The 22,298-nt window shown below is 35.9% G+C and overlaps 1 protein-coding gene across 1 annotated transcript; it reads right to left on the bottom strand.

The window, feature by feature from the left end:
• Positions 1–16,905: 16,905 nt before the first annotated feature.
• Positions 16,906–17,959, bottom strand: LOC149169207 (protein SRC2-like). The gene has a single exon (XM_089428607.1). It carries the CDS (start codon positions 17,771–17,773, stop codon positions 17,066–17,068), a length of 708 nt encoding a protein of 235 aa, XP_089284733.1. The 5' UTR covers positions 17,774–17,959; the 3' UTR covers positions 16,906–17,065.
• Positions 17,960–22,298: the final 4,339 nt, after the last annotated feature.

Below are 22,298 nucleotides of genomic sequence, written 5' to 3'. Positions count from 1 at the left end.
TATGGTGACTTGCATGAACTGATGAACATGGTGACAATGTCCATTGGCTTTGTTAAATGTTTGTTTTTCTGCTACTACACCTGCCATTAAGGTTGACGCAATACCTCGAGCAGCTACATGGAACCATTTTTCATGTTTGACGAAACCCTAGTTGTCCAACCTTTGTGAGAAACCCTAGCTTCCTCCATGTAAATCAACATTTCGTTCCGCTCCTTTTGTGTGCAAACAAATAGCATGGGTTATATATATTTATAAACAGAGGATGATATTTAAACACAACTAATTGATTGAGAGAAAGACATTATCTGGACCCTCGTATAGTCCCTTTGTGTGCTACATTGTTGTCAATGTGTGTGGGAACATTGATAGTGGTCCCAAGGTAGCTATAGGATTTAATATTTTGCTTGAAATCCCTACTACAAAATGTTATTTTATCGCTCACACGAAGTACTGGGTTTCTCCAATGACCCTTTATGAAGGGGAATTTATTACTCCTATCTTTGATGAGGCACATTGAGGGATTTTTCTTGGTCAGCACAAACATGTAAAGCTTGTATAACCACCCTAAATATGGTGCTATGATTTTAGGCATGAGTGGAGAGGCTCTAAAATGATAGTAATGGTGTGAATGACATGTAGCACTTTGCATCTATCTCTCCAAGATCATTGCATGCACTTAAATGTTTCCTGGCATTCAATTTAATGTGTTACACTCACCTTGTTGGTTGCATCTTATGCATGGTGGAGCATATGCTTCATATTGCCCACTTATGATTAAATATTACTCTTGGTGTTCCTAAGTTATTATTGCATCTCTTTGTCTCATTACTAGTGTATCAACACATGGTTGGAGGACCCTCTATCAACATAGTACGCGAAGTGATATCATTTGGGAAGTGATAACTTGAACACATGTACTTACCACTTCCACTCTTCTTTCATTTCTCTACAACTCTACCTCATAACAAGGTTCACAGCTCTTTGCAAAATGCTACATGACCAATGCACTCTACAAATGCAACTCCACTTCTCAACACCAATTTTTATACATTGAATCCTAAAATGTCCACTCTGCAATTGAGGAGATATATTAAATGTTCAACGTGTGTTAATACTACTACAACTAAACAGTGGGATTGAATCATCAATGTTCTTAAATGTCTAGAATATAAATTTCCTTAATTAAATTTCAATGTTCACTCCCAGACCTCAAGTGAAATGTTGATTAGCTTTACTTTAACTAAATATTGCTTTTAATTAACTCTGAGAGAGAGATTTTATCATAAATGTTCTTCTTGAAACAATAATCTTTATTAACAAGAACATGTATAATCTCCAAGAAACATGTTATTGTGTGACAATTTCATTTCAAAGTCCTAAAAAAAACAAGACACATATTCTGCTTTTTATTAGTTTTTCAAATATTTTTTGTCACATAAATACTGATGCACTTGTCGCAAGCCACATGACAATTTATTGAATTTTGAAATAATAATAAAAAATATCTAATTTTGAAAAGATTCTCCTTAGTGTTTTTTTTTAATATTCCTTACTATAATATAAACTTTTATATATATATATTCATTATATATACGCTTAGTAAAAAAAAAAACACTAAAATTAAATGTATAATCTATTACTACAATAATTTATATAAAATTAACATTTTAAATAACTCTAACTTAAACCAAATAAACATTAGATGAGTTTTGTATATCTCTCCCTTAAGATTAAAAAACTTCCGGCAACACTAAATATATAGATAACCTTTTGATAGGAAAGGTCAAAACACATGAACAATGAAGTATATGTCGCACACCAAACAAAAGCAATTAATACTTGCAAACTCGATAAAGGGACGAGGAAAAAGATGAAGTTTTTCTAAATTTTTTATACTTTGGTTTTTTAATTAAAATTCAATAATAATAAAATGGGTGGATTAAATTGTAATTTTATATTATTATATTGATATGCATGTTTATTTTGAAATAAAATTTAATTTGATTATCAATAGTTATTAAATGGATAATAAAAATTTAATCTTTATAGAATATTTTTAGTAATATATACAAATTAAATGTTGAGATTTATCTCCAAAATAATTATGTTTTTTTAATTAAATTGATTAATTAAATAAAATGCCATATTTTAGTAATATATACAAATCAAATGTTGAGATTTATCTCCAAAATAATTATGTTTTTTTAATTAAATTGATTAATTAAATAAATTGCCATATGAACAAGTAATATATAAAATGAATTATGGTTTTTTAAATATATGGTATTGATAAGCGAGGATTGACCTATTGTATTTTAATAAAACTTATAATCTTTATAATTAAGAATCATGTTTCATTTTTTTTCAAATATATATATATATGATTAACTTATATATTATCCTTTTTATAATTAATAATAATAATAATTTAAATAAAATTTTAATTTAATTATCTTTTATTATTTTTCAAATTTTAATAATTTAAGATATTATTGAATTGAGGCTTCTGTGATCCCAACCCTCTCTTCCTAGGCATCCTGTGGCCTTTATCTTTTAAGATGTGGTTGTTATTATTTGAGGTATTTTAGTAGCGCTTAATTTATGCTATTAAGTTTATTTTAATTAACAATAAAATTAATCTTTGATAGGATGCTAATTTTAACCCTTAGTTAAGCTATTAACTAATTTTAAATATTAAATTTATTTTTTTATTTTTATTTTTTATTTTTCTTTTTTTCTTATGACCCTTAGGTTACTCTAATACTTTCATATTTATAACTTTTATAAATAACTATTAAATTAAATATTATCATTCATATATATATATATTTATTTTTATTTTTTTATAACTTTTATAAATAACTATTATTATTATTATTATTATTATTATTAACATGGTCCATTTAACTCGTTTTTTCAGAATATAACTAACTATATTACCCTACTATTTATATATTTAACAACTTTTATAACTAACTATTAATTACTCTACTATTTATAATAACTTTTATAATTAAATATTAATTTATATTAATTTATTTTGTAATTAATTTAGTTTAATATATATTTATAACTATAAATGGTCCCTTTACTTTTATTAAAATATAGGTTTTTGCCCCTAATCCGGTCCTTCTAACCGTTTCCCGGTCAAATCTAACCATTAGATAATATAGCCGTTATCTGGTCATGAATTATAGCCATCGTGTTCTTCTAATCTAACTATTTAAGATGCTAAGCTAGATCTGATTCTTCAACTTGTCCTGACGATGAACCACACTAGTTGGTTCGAAACACGTCGACAAATGAAATTTCTTGTGATTTACGCCGAAAAATTTCTCATAAATTTAAGATATATTATAAAGTAAGTATTTTGATGTTTATTATACATTAATGTCTATCGACATTTATTGACCACATAATTTATATAATTGTTAGTTTAAAATGTATTTCAAATATATAAACAAGTGTAATATGCACAATTGTTAATTAGTACTTGCGTCTTATACAAAAAATAGTTAGGTTTTTATTATTTATGAATCAATTCTCAAATAAAAGTTTTTGATGGTGATTTTGGGCCAAAAAAAAAAAAAACTTAAGGTGATTTGGCTTTATCTAATTATATTTCCCAAATGGTTATGTTGATTTGTTGCAATTATTTTAATAGGGAAATGAATAAAGGATGCGTAAGAATCATGGATTTAAGTTGATTACAACTAGAGCAGTGGATTATCGGTAGTTAATATCTTGAATTATAAATTAATATATATTTTCATAAATTAAGTAGGGGAGAGCCTTCTATTGTTGTGCAGGAATCCATACTAGTTATAGTACTAGTCCCACACATCCATCAAAAAAATTCATAAATCATGAAAAAATTGTACATAAATACTTTATATTAAGTTATATAATTTAGTCCAAAATGGGCCCACATATTGATTGGGCCAACAAGTGTCACATATTGACAAGACATAATGTCCCAAATATCTCCAGCTCTGAATTACCAAATAAGGCAAAATGCACTACAAAACATTCCATTGAATTCTATTTAAGAGTACACCTATCCCATCAAACAATCACCTATAGATTTCCACTGGAGCAACACATCCCATTGCTCAGTAATACCTGCACAAGAATAGGTGAAATGTGTGTCAGCCATATGTACATGTGTATTTAACCATTCAACCTATTAAAGACAATAAATGACAACATTCCATTCAGGATTAAAGACAATAAATGACAACATTCAATTCTCAACATTCTCAATAAATGTCACCAACACACCAGACTTTTCAATTCAGGAATTAAAAACAGGAAAGCACATGGATCAACCTTCAAAGATTATCAACCATTTGATCATGTACAAATCAATCCAGGCCACACATTTGAATTTGGGAGATGGCAATCTATGCCAAACTTCCCTACCAATTAAATTCTATATGAAAAAACTATAAAACATCAACTCTTACTCATTTTCATTTCAGACATTCATTCTACTCATCAACTATTGGAGATATGCAATCAAAGTGTTCAGACACTATTACATTCATTCTATTCAGAAGTTTTAGAAGTTGTTGGAAACATACAAACTGAGTGTGTGCACAATGTTACATTCATTCTATTCATCAGTTGCTAGAGACATACAGGTATGTTTTTGTTGAATAATGTTATTTCTGTTGAGAAACAAAGGTAAATTAAAGCCATTACAGCCAATTTCATTACTGATTTACTGATTTAGAAACCAATTTCATTGCCACTATAACCTCAAATCTGACCCTACAACTCAATATCAGACTACTATAATAGCAAAGAATATCCTTTCAAAGAGCAAAGACAAATAGCCTCAGGTACTAAAGCCATTACAACCAATTTCATTACTGATTTACTGATGTAGAAACCAATTTCATTGCCGCACCTTTAGGGACAACCTAAAACAACACCTTTAGGGACAATATACACTTAACTATACTAGCTCTATAATAGAGATAACCTAACACTCAGGAATATAGCTTATCTATAAACTTTCAAACAATTAGTGTTACTTACTTTCTTTTACTTTCAAGCTTAGCTTGAGGATATTATATCACTTGCCGGGAAGAACATACTAAAGCACTTGAATGGAACGCGAAGCGGAAAAAATAAAATAAAATAGAGGATGTTATGAAGAGCAGTAAGTTCATCAGATCAGACTGGTCTTACTTAGACTTAATCGAACCGATGGGATGGAAGGACTTATTAGCATAGAATTGGACGGGCTTCAGGCTACAAGTAAAGGAGATGCTTTGATCAGCTCACACTTACTGAATTAAGCGCTTAGTAGAGTAGCTACCACTATTAGGACTTCTTATCAGCATAAGCAGGACCGGATCACTTCGTCCCTCACCTCTCCCTTACTTAAGTGTTTCTTTACTGACTCTTTAGAGCTAAACATGTTAGCCTTAGACCACTGAATGAATCCCTTAAAAGATACCACTTGACCCTTTTCTCAAGACAGAATCATGTTAAACAACAGACATTCTTAAACTTGTTCTTGGTTTCATTGAAGAAAGACATGCCAGTTCCCAGAAAGACATGCCAGTTACCAAAAGAAATAGGAATAGCTCTTCCTGAAAACCCATATTTTCACCAACTATGAATAAAATGAATGCCAAGAAAAAAATGAATGCCAGGAACAATCATTTGAGGACACAGCAAAATAGTTGGGTTAAAGAAATTGTGTTATGTCAAACCTGTTATAAAATTAAAAAGGAATAACTCTTCCTGATAACTCATAAAAATCATCTAAGAATCAAATAAAGAACTTTAAACCCTTCCAATAATGATTTTCAGATCCGAGATGTATTCAGCTACAATATATAGATAAAGCACTGATTGTTGTTGCTCATTGATTGCAAAGGCCAATGAATTTCCTTGTTTTCTAATACAGTTTTTTAAAATCAGAATTTGGTGGTCACTTTGCAGGTTGTTGCAGCCATGCCAAGAGTTTCTATTGCAGATCGTACAAGGAACAGGAGGAGGCGAGGGGTGAGGGGGAAGGGGGGTCCCACTGCGGTCCACTTCATCATATGAGGATAGGGGGGTGATGTGAATGCTCACAATGCACCCAATAATGTCGTTGAAAAGGACATTGTGGTTGCAGATCATGCTATCCCACCATCAACCACAGAGTTGCCTTCAACCACAGTGCAAGGTGAAAGTTCAACAAAGAAAATCAGTGCCATCAGAGGCTAGACAAAGCAAGACATGTAGGTTGCAATTGATGACATCGAGTTTAATGGACATTCAATCCGTGCCTCTACAAAAAAACATGGTATTGTTGCCTCTAACATACATTATTGGATAAATGGGTTGACTAATACGAAGCGTAGAGGGCCTGTTACAGTTATGACTGAAGAGGAGGAGGTCGAGGTGGTTGAGTGGTGTAAGGAGATGGCCCAATTGGGACATGGGTTAGAGATTATACAACTTAAATCCATAGTAGCTCAAATCTGTCAGGGGAGGCCAAACCCCTTCAAATATGGGTTTCCTGGTAAATCATGGTGGAGTGGATTTAAAAAAAGGCATCCAGACCTTGTGCTACATACAACTGAGGGCCTTGATAGAGACAGGGCTTTAAATCTACGCCTTGCAATTGTGTCCAAGTTCTATAACACTCTTTCTGTTGCATATGAGCAACACTCATATGCCCCAGACCATATATGGAACTGTGATGAAACAGGCTTACAGGCAGGAAGGAATTGTGGTATGCGGGTAATTGCCAAAAGAGGGAGCAAAAATGTGCCTAATATTTTGCCTAAGAGTAGGGAGTGGATCACTATACTTTCTTGTGTCAATGCAATTGGTTCTTTAATCCTAGGATTTTACCTATTCAAAGATAAAACACAACTAAAAAACTATATACAGAACTATGAACTAGGTGCATGCATGGCAGCACATCCCCATGCATGGATGACAAAGGAACTATTCCTGAATTGGCTTTGTCATTTTGCTGCATCTGTACCAGGTGGTGTCTCGCCTGAAAACAGACACCTACTAATTTTAGATGGCCATGGAAGCCACATGGCTTTGCATACAATTGAGGAGGCCAACAATTTTGGCATTGACCTATTAACATTACGTGCTCATACCACTCATAGATTGCAACCCCTTGATGTCAGCATGTTTGGGTCTTTCAAGAACTATTTCAAGATCGAACGAGCTTCGTGGATGGCAAAGAATCTAGGGGTGGAAGTAAAGAGGTTTGAGCTAGCTGAGCTTGCAAGTAAAGCATTAAAAAATGCTCTCACGCCTTCTAATATCAAGGCTGGATTTAGGAGGAATGGTATATGGCCGCTTAATGTTGATGCTATCGTGCATGATACTTGTTGTAGCCAAGCATTTTATGTGGAAGGTCAAGAAGCAGAGAACTTACAAGACCATGTTGATGCCCAAGAAGATGTTGTTGTTGCTGAAGGTATAATGTCCCTTTATGAAGGGCACTTATGTGGTGATGATGATGAACATGTGAATGAGACATAGTTCAGTCATGAACCAATTGTCAATGTCATGGAGGTTGTCACACCTACTGAACCACATGCCAATTCTGCATGTGATATTCCATATGAGGCAGTTGATGAAGCGAATGAAAATGCAAACTTGATTTCAAATGATAATGCAATAGGATTAAACAATGAACAATTGAGCATGCCAACCCAGGTAAGCCCACCATCATGGTTGGAAGAGGCCATGATGAATATCAACCCACATAATGTGTCTACCACCAATGAGGAAAGCATGGACATGCCTTCACAACCATCAGATTTGAACACCAAACTTGTTCATTATTTTGTGGACAATGGTTCACTGGAAGAGGAGTCTATTCAGCATGAGGTACCTGAAGAAGATAATGGGGGCCAATCAGCTATACTGGTAGTTGAAAGCCAAGTAGATCCTAGGGAGCAATGGGAAAATCATAAATTACTTGGTGCATTCCTAAACCTACCAGTAGAGAGAGTGAAGGCCTCATCAAGGCCTTCAACTGCAAATTGTCTTCATTTGGAGAGGAGTTCATAGTTGCTCACATCTGAAGATTATATGAATTTATTGTTTGAGGCTGAACGTAAAAAAAATCAAATTCGGGAAACTAAAAAGAGAAAGAAGGAGTTGGCCAAGGACAAGAGAGCTGCAAGAATTGTAGCAACAGAAGCTCGAACAAAAGAAGGATTGAAAGACAAAAAGCAAGGGAAGATAAGGAACATCAAAAACAATTGTCAAGGCGAGAGAGGGAGGCAAGAAAGGTTCAAGAAGTATTGGAAAGAGGAGGAGGGGTGACAAGCAGGGAAGTCTATGGTCCAAGCCAATTTGAGGCAAATAGGATGATGTCCAATATGCTGGACCACATTGCAGAGCACACACCATCATACCAAGAGCTGATTAACATCCAAGTCCCCCGCTATCAGCCGAGGGTTCTTCCCACCTCATATACCCCTACCAGTGTAGGTTTAAATCCTAACTATGTTTATATGACACCTGCAACCAGTGCTGGAGTTAGTAACACAAGTGGACACCTGGGTTACTCAGTCCCTCCATGGCTATAATGAGAAAATTGGAGTCAAGGATATGGTAACATTCATGCACATCCTAATCAACCAATCTTGGCTAGTCCACCATACTTGGGTCAGGCAGGAGACTCAACAATTTAGGGCAATGCAAGAAATGGAGGCTATCAAGCATAGGGGTGGCATGAATTAATTTTTGTAATTGCTATCGCAATGTGAATTTTGTAAGGACACATGACCCATGCATGCAATGACGTGTCGGCTGTATATTAATATCGGTTTGGCAAGTTATGGCGGGGTTTAGGGTTTGTTTACCATGATTACGCTGCACATTGTTCATTTACGCGTTCATTTCTGTTTGGGACCTATTCTTGTCCGTTGGCTCTATCGGGTAGTTGAATTTGAATTGGAATTATGATATGGAATTATGATGAAAGTCAACATAATAATCGCAATGTGAATTTTGTAAGGATGCAATATGTTGATTGGTTTCATAGTAGAAGCTAAACTATAAACTAAATTGAATTTGAATTGGAATTATGATGAAAGGCAACATAATAACTCAGGAAAAGAAGTGAACATGAAACAAAAGTAGTTACCAATCAAAGGAAAGATCTGCCCAGGAGCATGTGCTTGAGAAGTGCAATAGAAACCAACCCTCTGTCTGCTCATAGAGGCAGTAAACAAAAGAATCCCTTTGTTCTCACTAAAGGAAATTCAAGAGAAAATAATAGAAAGTAAAGATCAATTGAATCCAGTTTGAAACAACATTGCAAAGGAAAAGAAGTAGTAATTTAGAACAACACTCAAACTTGGATTTGGTTCCATATCAGTGGTATCAGAGCAGTTCCACTCCTCTGGATCTAGAAGCCAAAATGCTCTCATTCTGAGAGTTGTAGCTTGCTGCCATGGCCCTTTAGGTTTCTATATTACCCTTGTTTCTAATCCTTAGAGATATTTCTTGAAGATCTCTGTAATTTATTTCTCCAAAATAAAGTGCCCACTCTAAATCTGGTAAAGTGCCTTCCCTATATTTAGAAAAACACAAAAACTTGGATTTGGTTCCATATCAGTGGTATCAAAGCAGTTCCACTCCTCTGGATCTAGAAGCCAAAATGCTCTCATTCTGAGAGTTGTAGCTTGATGCCATGGCCCTTTAGGTTTCTATATTACACTTGTTTCTAATCCTTGGAGATATTTCTTACATATCTTTGTAATTTATTTAGCACTTAAAGTAAGGGAATGTAGAGCGAATGAATGATGGAGGAAGAAGACCTAGTTGACTACTCAAAGGAAGGGGAGGAAGACCTTGTGAAGTCTTTTCAGGTTGAGGGATGAAATATTAGCTCATTGGCAAGAAGCTAGGGTCCAAGGCTTAAAACGGGATAAGGAAAAAGGGATCCAATCTCATACTCTAGAGAGAAACCCTAGTCCACACCTTAGTTCTACCATTAAGGGGCCCTGTCCTCAAAGAATGTAGAGCGAATGAATGATGGAAGAAGAAGACCTAGTTGACTACTCAAAGGAAGGGGAGGAAGACCTTGTGAAGTCTTTTTAGGTTGAGGGATGAAATATTAGCTCATTGGCAAGAAGTTAGGGGCCAGGGCTTCAAACATGACAAGGAAAAGGGAATACAATCTCAGACTCTAGAGATACCCTAATCCACACCTTAGTTCTACTATTAAGAGGCCCTGCCCTGAACCTTTGTATGACAATCACACTATAGGTAGCATAGATTTTTAATGGCAAAGGCATTGAGAAAGGTTGTCCTATTGAGCATTAAATCAAAATATGGTATTGGAGTATAAGAGAGGTCTCCTATTGGCATTGGCATAGCTTTCAAGGGGGTGTGATGCAAAAGAAATAAAAGGTTTAATGCATAGCTGGTAACGAGGCAACTTGGTGGTTACTCTGTCACATGCAAAGGGACACAAAGATCAGACCCACATTCGAGTGTGTGGTAGATCAACACTAGTTATCAGATAGGAGTTTGAACTTAAAGGCCTCAACAAACCTGATATTGTTCATTTCCAAAGTTAGGAGTCAAGGGCAGCGAAGACTCTCTGGTTGGAAAGCCTAGAGGACTAAGATTGGATAACTTAAGTGTAACAAAGATAGCAAGAGGTTACCTAGACCAAAATTCAAGGAAAGGGACGTGGAAATCAGAGTTAAGACAATCCAGAGGAAGAAGAAATGTGTTAGGGTCAAAAGGGAGAAGGGAAAGCTTCTGCCAAATGAAGATGCTCCAATGGAGGAGGTAATGTCATTGAGTGGAAAAGCCTTAGTCACTTCTTTGGTATAGGGGTTTTTGAAAAATAATTGTACAGATGGACTAATAAGGCTTGGAATCAAATGACGAGGTATATGCGTTGTTTCATGTTTTAACATGAGGGTGACTAGCTTCTAGATTTCAAATGGAAGTAGATGCAAAGAGGATCCTAGAAGTAAAGTGGTAATGGGGCTATACACTGGATCCTATAAGTAAAGTGGTAATAGGTCTATATATTGTTTCCATTGAGGAGATGGACTTTGTGTTTTGTGCCCAGGATGGAAGAGTGTTTCACCCAGCCAACATGGGTGAAATTACCAGGTTTTCCCCTCGATTTATGGAATACAACAATATTAGAGGAAATTAGAAATAGGCTTGAGCATTTATCACTTTAGAAGAGAATACTCTAACAAAGGATACCAGGACTATAGCGAAATTATTGGTGCGAATAGATATGAGAAAAGGACACATAGATGTTGTTTAAATTGACTTAGGGAATATATCATATAGCCAAATTCTATTGGAAAATCCCCTTCCAGAGCTTGAGATGTCACAAGAAAGGGCATATGGTAAGGGATTGCCCACAACTTGAAAGGAAATGGGAATGGAGAAGGGTTGAGAAAAAAAAACAGATATGAAGTCCAAGAGAAACTCCAGAGCAGTGCAGAGTTGGAGTTTACTATGAAAAATGCAGAAAAGGTCATGTGGGTTTTAAAGGGTAAGGAACAAATCTCAGTTTTGGAAAAAGAGGTCAGAGTAGAAATTTTTGAAGTGCTTTGAGGCATATAGAAATTTCTATACAAACAGAAATTAATGTAAAATAGAAATGTCATCTCTATCCTAGACAACCCAGACAATATTTCAATTCTTAACAACTACAAACATCCAGACAACCCAAGAGAAAAATACCAAAATGTTCTGATAAGTTTCAACCTTCTAGGCCAGATATGAACACAAACAATTACAACTGTAAATACAACAGCAAAACAACCCTTATCTTCTTCAATTACAATGCTAAATCACTTAGCATAATCACCATTAATTTATGTCAAATTAGCAAGACATATAAGTTGGAAATTATAAACCCTGAAAAACATAGATGGCTGAAAATCAAATCTCCAATTCACACAGGTATTGGACAGCTGAAAACTTCATTAATATGCATAAGATGAAGTTCATATGCATACCACAGTCTTATTTCAATTATCCTAGACAACAACAGACAATATTTCAATTCTTAACAACTACAAACATCCAGACAACCCAAGAGAAAAATACCAAAATGTTCTGATAAGTTTCAGCCTTCTAGGCCAGATATGAACACAAACAATTACAGTTGTAAATACAACAACAAAACAGCCCTTATCTTCTTCAATTACAATGCTAAATCACTTAGCATAATCACCATTAATTTATGTCAAATTAGCAAGACATATAAGTCGGAAATTATAAACCCTGAAAAACATAGATGGCTGAAAATCAAATCTCCAATTCACACAGGTATTGGACAGCTGAAAACTTCATTGATATGCATAAGATGAAGTTCATATGCATACCACAGTCTTATCACAAGACTAGTGCAATCCACTAATTCTTCAAAACCCTGGATAGAGAAAACCAAGAAAACACTAGCTCGACCAAGAAGATTCAACAAACATGAATCGGCACTCAAACAAATCACTCACACAGAGACTCACAGAGACTCATTGAGACTGTAAAACCCACAACCCAAAACCCAATAATTAGCCAAAACCCACAACTCAAAACCCAATAATTAGCCAAAACCCACACACGTAAACACATACACATAGGTAAACACATACACATAGGTAAACAAAGGCACAATATTCCAATGGAGGCTAAATGTGTTAAAAAACACAGTATATCTGGCTGGTAGGACAGTGTCCTACCTTTTTTCTCCATGCCAGAAAGCCACAAGAACCCCAAATGCTCAAACAGTAGCTCAGACTGCAACAACCTGCAAAACAACATCAAAATGGTTAGATAGGGACCAAAAATCAGTTAAACTGTGAAATTGCAGCTAAGTTATTGAACCACAAACTTGAAAAATCTGTTCGGAGCACGAAACGGCCATCTCCAACACCGAGCCAAGCTAAATTCACCACAGGGATAAAGGCAGATGAATAACGAGCCCATACCACCAGACAGGGAAGAAAAACCAAGTGGAAAAACAACACGAAACGCACGAAAACAACCGAACAAGCTAAAGAACGACCACCTTTGTTGGACCATAAACCACCACCCGGCACTGCGAAGCCACTACCCGCATCACCAACAACAGTAATGGCAGTGACCGCCATTGGAGCAGCGGCGGTCAACTATCGGCACTGCGAACAGACAAGAACAGGTCCCAAACAGAAATGAACGTGTAAATGAACAATGCGTAGCATAATCACGGTATAGAAACCCTAAACCTCGCCATAACCTGCCGAACCAGTATTAATAAGTAGCCAACACGTCATTGCATGCGTGGGACAGGTGTCGTACAAACAATAGGTATGCCAGCGTGGCATTGTGGGTGGTCGACGTGGAGGTGTTCGCCTAATGGCGTCCCTCCCCTATCACTGCTAATATCATAAAAATGAGAAAAGTGTTATGGAGTGGAAATGCTATGTGAATAATTATTTTGTTCAAAAGCAAACACCCTATTTGGTTACTTGCATTTTTTAATTATGTGGGAAATATATATGAATGAGAGCACATGGTTTATGAGTTACAAAAGTTAGTAATAACTTGTTTGCAACAAAGTCTATGATATGATGCTTTGCAACATTTGAAAATAGTTATTATTCATATTTAAGATCACATAATTTGATTACAGTAACGCCCTGTTTGGAACAAAATCTATGATACGACCCACTTTGCGGATTTGCGTTGCTTTACAACATTTGAAAATAATTATTATTCATATTTGAGATCACATAATTTGATTGCATATGGAAATTAAAAATATTATGACCTTAAAAATTAAAAATATACATGGAAATTTGGAATGTTATAGCTTGATATTGGAGATGTTTGCACCAATGTCATTTACTCACCCACTTCTGAGCCCAATAATCATATAACTTTATAGCAATGTGGATTGAATACTATTTTCAAAGTAGTTGTTGTGTTGGTAATTGGGCGCAATTGGCATTGTACGGACCATTCATTTTTCTTTTAATGTAAAATAGATTAAATTAAACTTTTTCTTAAATTTTTAATCACCATACACTTTCAAAGCAAGTTATTCCACTTTCCTAAAAGGTTTGCCTGGTTACTGAATTTGATAGATTTGATATTGTCCCCCACAATAACAATGGGTCCCTCACCGACGATGACTCCCTCAGTCACAAGAAAACGATAGCTGAAACCCTTTGTTTGACGGAAAACATGATGCCGACAGTGTGGATTGTGTGTTCTGCATGGTTCTATGCATACATGTCTCTTTCTGTGTTACATCAATTGAATACAACGAAAACATATCATCGTTTATCGGATTATCCATACGATATAGCACATAAGAAGGTTATTTATAACATTTCAGACAATTCACCTTTTCAGTAGATTATCCGGACGATATAGCACACACATGGCGGATAGTTTTTTTTTTTCTAACAAATAGTTTGTAAACCTCATAAAAATAGTCATGTCAATTTTTTTAGCCAATCAAAAAATGGAAATAATTTTTTTAGAAAATAAAAATATATTTTTATTTTCTAAAAAAAATATTTCCATTTTTTGATTGGCTAAAAAAATTGACATGACTATTTTTATGAGGTTTATATATATATATATATTAAAACTATTACAAAATTATAGATTACCCCATCTGGTGTTGCCCTTCTGTTTGTGGGTTGTTTCTCCTAGCCCCGTGTGTATTGTTAGTCAACTTGTCTCTCTCACCCTCTATTTTGCGGCAATTTTGGGTTTTGTGGTATAGCTAGTTTAGGTCTAAATATTTTGGTTATAAACCTTTGGTGCATTATCTATCTGCCTAAAATGCAATTCCCACATATGTGAAGTAGGCGTGGGGGGAGGTCGCGATCCCCAAGGTTGTACTCATGCCCAACAATAGGCCCAAGAAGCCACTAATACATATCATGCAAGAGTATCCCCTGAAACACAGAATGAAATTCGTCATTTTGAATCTCTTGTTTTTTGTGACAAATAGGCATTCTTGGACTCATAGATCCTAGAAGATGCTTCTATCTGGATTCCTGACCTTTGACATACCTGAGGTAGAAGGAAGCAATATCTTAGTGCTTTGGCTATGTATTGACAGATGAAGACCCTCCTCCAAGGGGTTTTGAAGGACAATAAAATAGAAAGATATAATATCTTTGCTAGTTTGGAAGACATCAAATATGTCCAGTGCAACCAGAGAGTATATTTAGAGAGAATAGATGCAAGATTAGCACATATTAGGCTTCACTTCCAATGTGAATATGCTCTTCATGTTCCATCCAGTGTGAGAGATCATGCTCTTGTCACCTACTCTATTGGTAGGTGGTCAAAAATGATTGAGAGCACCTACTTAATAACATGCTTGAAGATGTTGATAATTAGATGTATGTCTTGAGGCAACACACAAACAACACAATATAAATAAAAACTTAAATTTATACAAATTTTGCACAAAATTAATTAAAAAATATACCCATACAAACAGTGTTATATGTAGACACCACAAATTCACCCGAACGACAATTTTCCCAGTGAAAAAAGAATAAAAAAATCATAATGTTGGAGTGTTTGAATCAATTTTTTTTTTTTTTTGGTGGACAATTCTTCTACCTAGATTCCTGACCAATGACATGGGGTAGAAGGAACCAATATCTTAGTGCTTTGGCTATGTATGGGTAGATGAAGACCCTCCTTCGAGAGTTTTGAAAGACAAAGAAAGAGAAAGATATAATATCTTTGCTAGTTTGGAAGACGTCAAATATGTCTAGTGCAACCAGAGAATATACTTAGAGAGAATAAACGCCAGATTAACACATATTGAGCTTCACTTCCAGTGTGAATTTGCTCTTCATGTTCTATCAAGTGAGATTAACACATATTGAGCTTCACTTTCTGTGTGAATCTGCTTTTCATGTTCTATCAAGTGTGAGAGATCATGCTCTTGTCACCTACTCTATTGGTAGGTGGTGAAAAATGATTGAGAACACCTACTCAATAACATGCTTGAAGATGTTGATCATTACATGTATGTCTTGAGGCAACACACTATGAGACAATACAATATAAAGAAAAACTTAAATTTATACAAATTTGTCACAAAATTAATTAAAAAATAGACTCATAAAACAATATAAAGAAAAACTTAAATTTATATAAATTTTGCACAAAATTAATTAAAAAATAAACTCATAAAACTGTGTTTGTCTTAATGACATCACAAATTTGCCTCCACAGCAGTTTTTTGTCCAATAAAGTACCATCAAAAACCTTTAAAGTATCCAAAATCTTAAAAGTATCCAAAATCTTAAAGTTTAATGGTTGTAACCCAATTTTTCAAAAAAAAAATTGCAAAATTTTGTCATCTTGCCGGAAGGTAACTTGTGGTTTTTTTAAAGGACTGCACCCTATAAAACCAAAACCAAATTTAAACCACGGCATAATAATAACATTTTCTGAAGGTACTTTTCTGAAAAGACTGATATTTAAGTTAAATGACATAAATAATGATTATACGGCACATATGCCCCCACAATTATTGCTAGTCCACGTGCCTCGCACTATCACAGTGGATATCCATGTAACAGGTTCTGCAACATATTCGTCTTTATTGTAAAATGTAAGATAAAGCTTCTCGTTGAACGGATCTTTTCTGACCGCCTGTCAAACTGCGACGGCAAAAACGACCTCCCACCAAAATAGACCACAGCGATTCTTGAATAGTGGTTAGGAGGTTCATACATTTACCCATGGAAAAATAATGTAGAAACCCACTTCAATGATTCCCATCGCATGCCAATGCGATTCCACACATTTCCAGATGATCAGATAACAATTCAATTAAGAAAAAAGACACTAACTCGGCCAAGAAATGAACACAACCAAGAAACAAACAGAGTTTAATAAGAATAGGAATGTAATACAGACAAGCAATTATCTATTATTCAGTGAAACCCTCAACTCTGAAACATGATGGCAAGAAGCCTGAGAGTTGTTGTGTACAGAAAGTAAAATCAGAAATTGCATAACAAAATACTGTACAGAAATATATGAATACAACACAGAAGTGTGGACATCATTCATCTTGTTTGGTAGAGATACAAGAAACTCTATTCTCCTGCGGGAGAAGAGCAGAAGCAGGGGGAGGAGGGGAGCGAGTGGGTGAAGCGTCACTGGAACTGGTCCATTCGGGGCTGCTCTGTAGATGTTGTTGTTGCTCCTCTTCTTTTCCGTTTTCGTTTTCTTCGGCGGCGCCGCCATTGTGGGCATCCTGTTCCAGAGGAGTAACGTCGCTATCCTTCCGGGTTAAGGAGAGAGAAGCCCTGTGCAAAAGGAACCTGCCGGTGGGAGGAACCCAGATGTTGAGAATACCCTGAGGGCGACCGGACGGTCTCCTCACCTGAACAGCGATGCACTGAATGGGATTATCGGAGGGATTAGCGGGGTCTCCGCCCTTGAGAAGATCTGGGACGAGGATTCTGGCGGTGCCCACGAGCTTGTCCCTGATATGACTGTAGCTGTAAATATCCACCGTGATAGCCGCCAATACATTGGAGAGGAGCTCGTCGTCTGCCGCGAGAACGAGCTTCTGGTGCCAGTTGGGGTTTATTCCCCCGTCCTGGTCGATGCGGGTGGAGGCCTTGTGGTCAGGGTCTATGTATGCCACCGCGTAACATTTCATCTTCCGGATTCTCTTCACATTTTTCAGGTCTTCAGCCGAAATGATCATCACCTCTATTTCTCGCTTCTTCGGCTCCGAAACTTCATGCCTGCCGTGTTTCATCGTGCGTACCCGAAATACCTTACAGTAACAACACAGAAACGGATGAAGACTGAACGCAACCTCCACGTATATATATGCGCGGAGGCTGATCACAGTTCACCGCTCGCTGCTCAGACTGACTTCCTATCGGATTTGCAGGTATCTAGAAGCATCAAGAACGAGAATCTATGAAATGATATGAAATTTAATTTTAAGGTTCCCTAGATATAGTCTATGGGACCACTCACGTCAAAACCCTAACCCTGACTCGACGGGCATGCCGTGTTTTTTATTCGATATGTGTGGAACACAATATTGTTTACGCAATCCTAGGGTGTGTGGCAGAAATGTAAAAAGAGTTCATGTCAATTTTTTCAAACCAAAACATCTAGAGAGAAAATTGAAGGATTGGACACAACCTTATTTATGGGAAAAACCAATATAATTTGAAACTGACTTATATGTAAACATCACATTAGACAATCAGGAGTTCATCCTAAGGAGCAGAGTGTTTTTCTTTGAGGCCATGGGGTAGATTACGTGGCAAAATGCTAAGCTCTATATATATTTTCAGCTGGTAATTTTAAAGTGATAAAGATTTTTGGTTACCATTCCCAAAAGAATAATTAATAAGTAAATAAATATTATTTTTTAATAAACTTATCGGTTTCCCTGCCTTAAAGTTTTATTTTTATTTATTTATTTTTAAAAAATAAATTATTATAAATAATTTAAAATTTTAAAAATAAAATTTATTTTATAAAATAAAATTATTTATAATAAAGTTCTTGTTGAAAAAGGTTGTGTAATCTTATAAATTTATTTTTTAAAATTATATTGATTTTGGTTCACTATATATATATATATATAGGTAAAAGACTAGATATATAGAAAGATATGAAATTAATATATAGATTAATGTAGAGAAAATTGTGACAAGAAGTTTTGTTAAGGCGTTCCCCACTGATTTAAAATTTTATGGGCAAAAATCTAGTCATGTTAAGGGTTTGCGTGGCCCAAACTAGGTGTGATCCCCATATGATTTTGACAATTTAGATGCTCCTAGGTAGAGGCTACTCAAGCTAGAGGTTCAAGACGTGCCAATCATCTCAAAACTCACATTATCTAACAAACTATATATGTGTGTGTGTGTGTGATCCCCATATGATTTTTACAATTTAGATGCTCTTAAGTAGAGGCTACTCAAGCCAGAGGTTCAAGACGTGCCAATCATCTCAAGACTCACATTATCTAACAAATATATATATATATATATATATATATATATACAATTTTATAAATAAAAATATACTTAACTTTTAATAAATATAAAACATATATGATTGTGTATTTGAAATAATTTTTTGGTAATTTGTAAAGTATACAACATTTATCCTAGGGTCTGAGGGCTTGAACTTGTTGTAGCATGTGGTTGTTGACTTACGCCTGGATCTCCTCTCACAACCCTCTTCGAACAATTGCTTTCTATGACAAGACAACATGGATGAAGAATAGATGGATTTCTTGGCGGATCCCTAAGATGGGATACATATTTGGTCTTCTCCACATAAAACCCTTCCACTACCCCTCTCCTCATCACACATGAAGATTCAATGGCTAGCTCACAATCCAGAGCATACTTCGATGGAAGATATTAAAATCTCTCCCTGTACTATGACTCAATTGTTGACTGATTGTGACAAACATTACAGATCGAGGGAGGACTTAGAAACCTGGCTTGTTCCCCTTTCCATTTCTACTAGATTCCAATATTTCTCCTCTCCCTCAACATCCATTGCCTTACCGTGACCCCATTCTCCTCTGGATGCAGTAATCTCATATATGATACTATTGTGATCACCCACTTTTCATTATTATACTACCAAAGTCTTCCAAATCCCTCTTTCCAACCTAGTTTCGTAAATAACTTCCTAACCCTAGATATGTTGACCAAAGGCAGTAACCTGGCATGATTGTCAACTTCCCCTCCCCTTCCCAACAAGGAACCCACCAATAAAAACAAAAAATGCATCCAAAGGAAGGTTGAGGAACCAAATCTCATACTAATTAGCAAGGACATAAAACTCAATGACCTCTACAAAATGGAAGAAGTAATAATAGTAGGTTTGTTTGCGAGCAAGAGAATGTCAATGGAAATGTTGAGATCTTGGACTAAAGTAAATTTTACTTCTCTATTAGGCTACACGCTTAAGTGCATGATATTGGCCAAAGGCTAGCTAGGCTAGATAGCTTCCTATTGAGAGGATACTAAGAAAATCCTTCATTAGCACTACCAATGGGGCACTCATGCATTATTTATCAAAAAATGGATTATAAGTTTTGATGCTCTCTATGGTTCTTGTATGGGTTTGTTATTTGTATTGCCTCATGTTTTCTGGTTTAAAGAAGTATTTAGAAAAATAGGTAATATACTCGGGTTTTTCTACAAGGAAGAATTGTCCTTCCAACATATGTGGTATATGGGGATGACTAGGATCCTTGTAGGCATGAATCTCTCCTTTGAACTCCTAGATGTGATTTTAATCAAAACATGCTAGATTACACACCATCAAACCCTATACTATGACGATATCCCTTTCAAATGCAAAAGATGTCATGCATCCAAACATCTAGGGAAATAATTCCCCATGAGTAAGCCAAAATAAATGGGTTAGAAAGACATATTTTTTGGTGGTGATCCACACCATATTTTCCTTCTTTGCAGCCCTATGCTTCTCTAGTAAAGTACAAGACAACTTTCTTCATATCAGATTCTCCTCATTCTACACCTAAATCAGTGTCAGCTAAATCCTCTCCTGCACTGGAGGGCCCTCCCTCCACAAGTATGCATATCATGGCGCCCATTTTTTATAATTCCATTTCTTCTTCTATGTATGCTCATGTGATCTCTTCTTTGGAAATTCCATCTCGTCAAACAAGTTATAAACCTCCCTCATGGAGCTATCTTTGTGTTCTTCCTCACTCCTATTCCCTCTCACCTTGATGGGGCACCTTGTTCCCCCCTCCACCACCCTCTCATCTTTAACCTTCCTCCCTGATGTGCACTTCCCCAACCCTTATTTGATCCCCTTTTCAACTCCTTAGAATCTCAAATCTTGATCATCTCTGCCTCCGTTATTGAAATTACAAACTCCTATCTCACTAGCTCCAGATACAAAGTGTAGCTTGGGACCATATGCAGATGACATCCCAAAGATCTTTGGAAGGGAAAGAAAATCACTATTGTTGCTTGCTAAAAAAAAAGCAAACATAGACATCAATAATGGGAACAAAAATCTATAATTGGGGATCTTAGAGCATTTTCCCTTCTGAAGGGTTCCATATGAGACTCCTCTCATTAAATTGTAGGGGCCTAGCCTCCCACTCAAAGAAGGACTTTGAAACCGGGCTTGTTCCCCTTTCCATTTCTACTAGATTCCAATATTGCTCCTCTCCCTCAACATCCATTGCCTTACCATGACCCCATTCCCCTTTGGATGCAGTGATCTTGTATGTGATACTATTTTGATCGCCCATTGTTCATTAGTATACTACCAGAGTCTTCTAAATCCCTCTTTCCAACTTAGTTTCATAAATAACTTCCTAACACTAGATATGTTGACCAAAGGCAATAACCTGGCATTATTGTCAACTTCCCCTCCCCTTCCCAACAAGGAACCCACCAAGAAAAACAAGAAATGTATCCAAAGGAAGGTTGAGGAACCAAATCTCATACTAATTAGCAAGGACATAAAACTCAATGACCTCTCCAAAATGGAAGAAGTAGTAATAGTAGGTTTGTTTGCGAGCAAGAGAATGTCAATGGAAATGTGAGATCTTGGACTAAAGTAAATTTTACTCCTCTGCTAGGCTACACGCTTAAGTGCATGATATTGGCCAAAGGCTAGCTAGGTTAGATAGCTTCCTCCATAGAGCATGCTCAGAAAATCCTTCATTAGCACTACCAATGGGGCACTCAGGCACTATTTATCAAAAAATGGATTATAAGTTTTGATGCTCTCTGTGGTTCTCGTATGGGTTTGGTTATTTGGATTGCCTCATGTTTTATGGTTTAAAGAAGTATTTAGAGAAATAGGTAATATACTCAAGTTTTTCTACAAGGAAGAATTGTCCTTCTAACATACGTGGTATATGGGGATGACTAGGATCCTTGTAGGCATGAATCTCTCCTTTGGACTCCTAGATGTGATTTTGATTAAAATGGGTTAGATTACACACCATCAAACCCTATGATATGAGTGTATCCCTTTCAAATGCAAAAGATGGCATGCATACAAACATCTAGGGAAAGACTTCCCCATGAGTAAGCCAAAACAAATGGGTTAGAAAGACATATTTTGTGGTGGTGATCCCCACCATGTTTTCCTTCTTTGCAGCCCTATGCTTCTCTAGTAAAGAACGAGACAAATTTCTTCATATCAGATTCTCCTCATTCTACACCTAAATTAGTGTCAGTTAAATCCTATCCTGCACTGGAGGGCCCTCCCTCCACAAGTACGAATATCATGGCGCCCATTTTTTATAA

This window comes from Pinus tabuliformis, chromosome 4_2 (assembly GCF_031772625.1).
Source record: "Pinus tabuliformis cultivar Carrire ecotype Pingquan chromosome 4_2, CPIR1, whole genome shotgun sequence".
Lineage (NCBI taxonomy): Eukaryota > Viridiplantae > Streptophyta > Pinopsida > Pinales > Pinaceae > Pinus > Pinus tabuliformis.
Note: the sequence above shows the minus strand (reverse complement) of the source record. Positions and strands in the feature narration are given on the sequence as shown.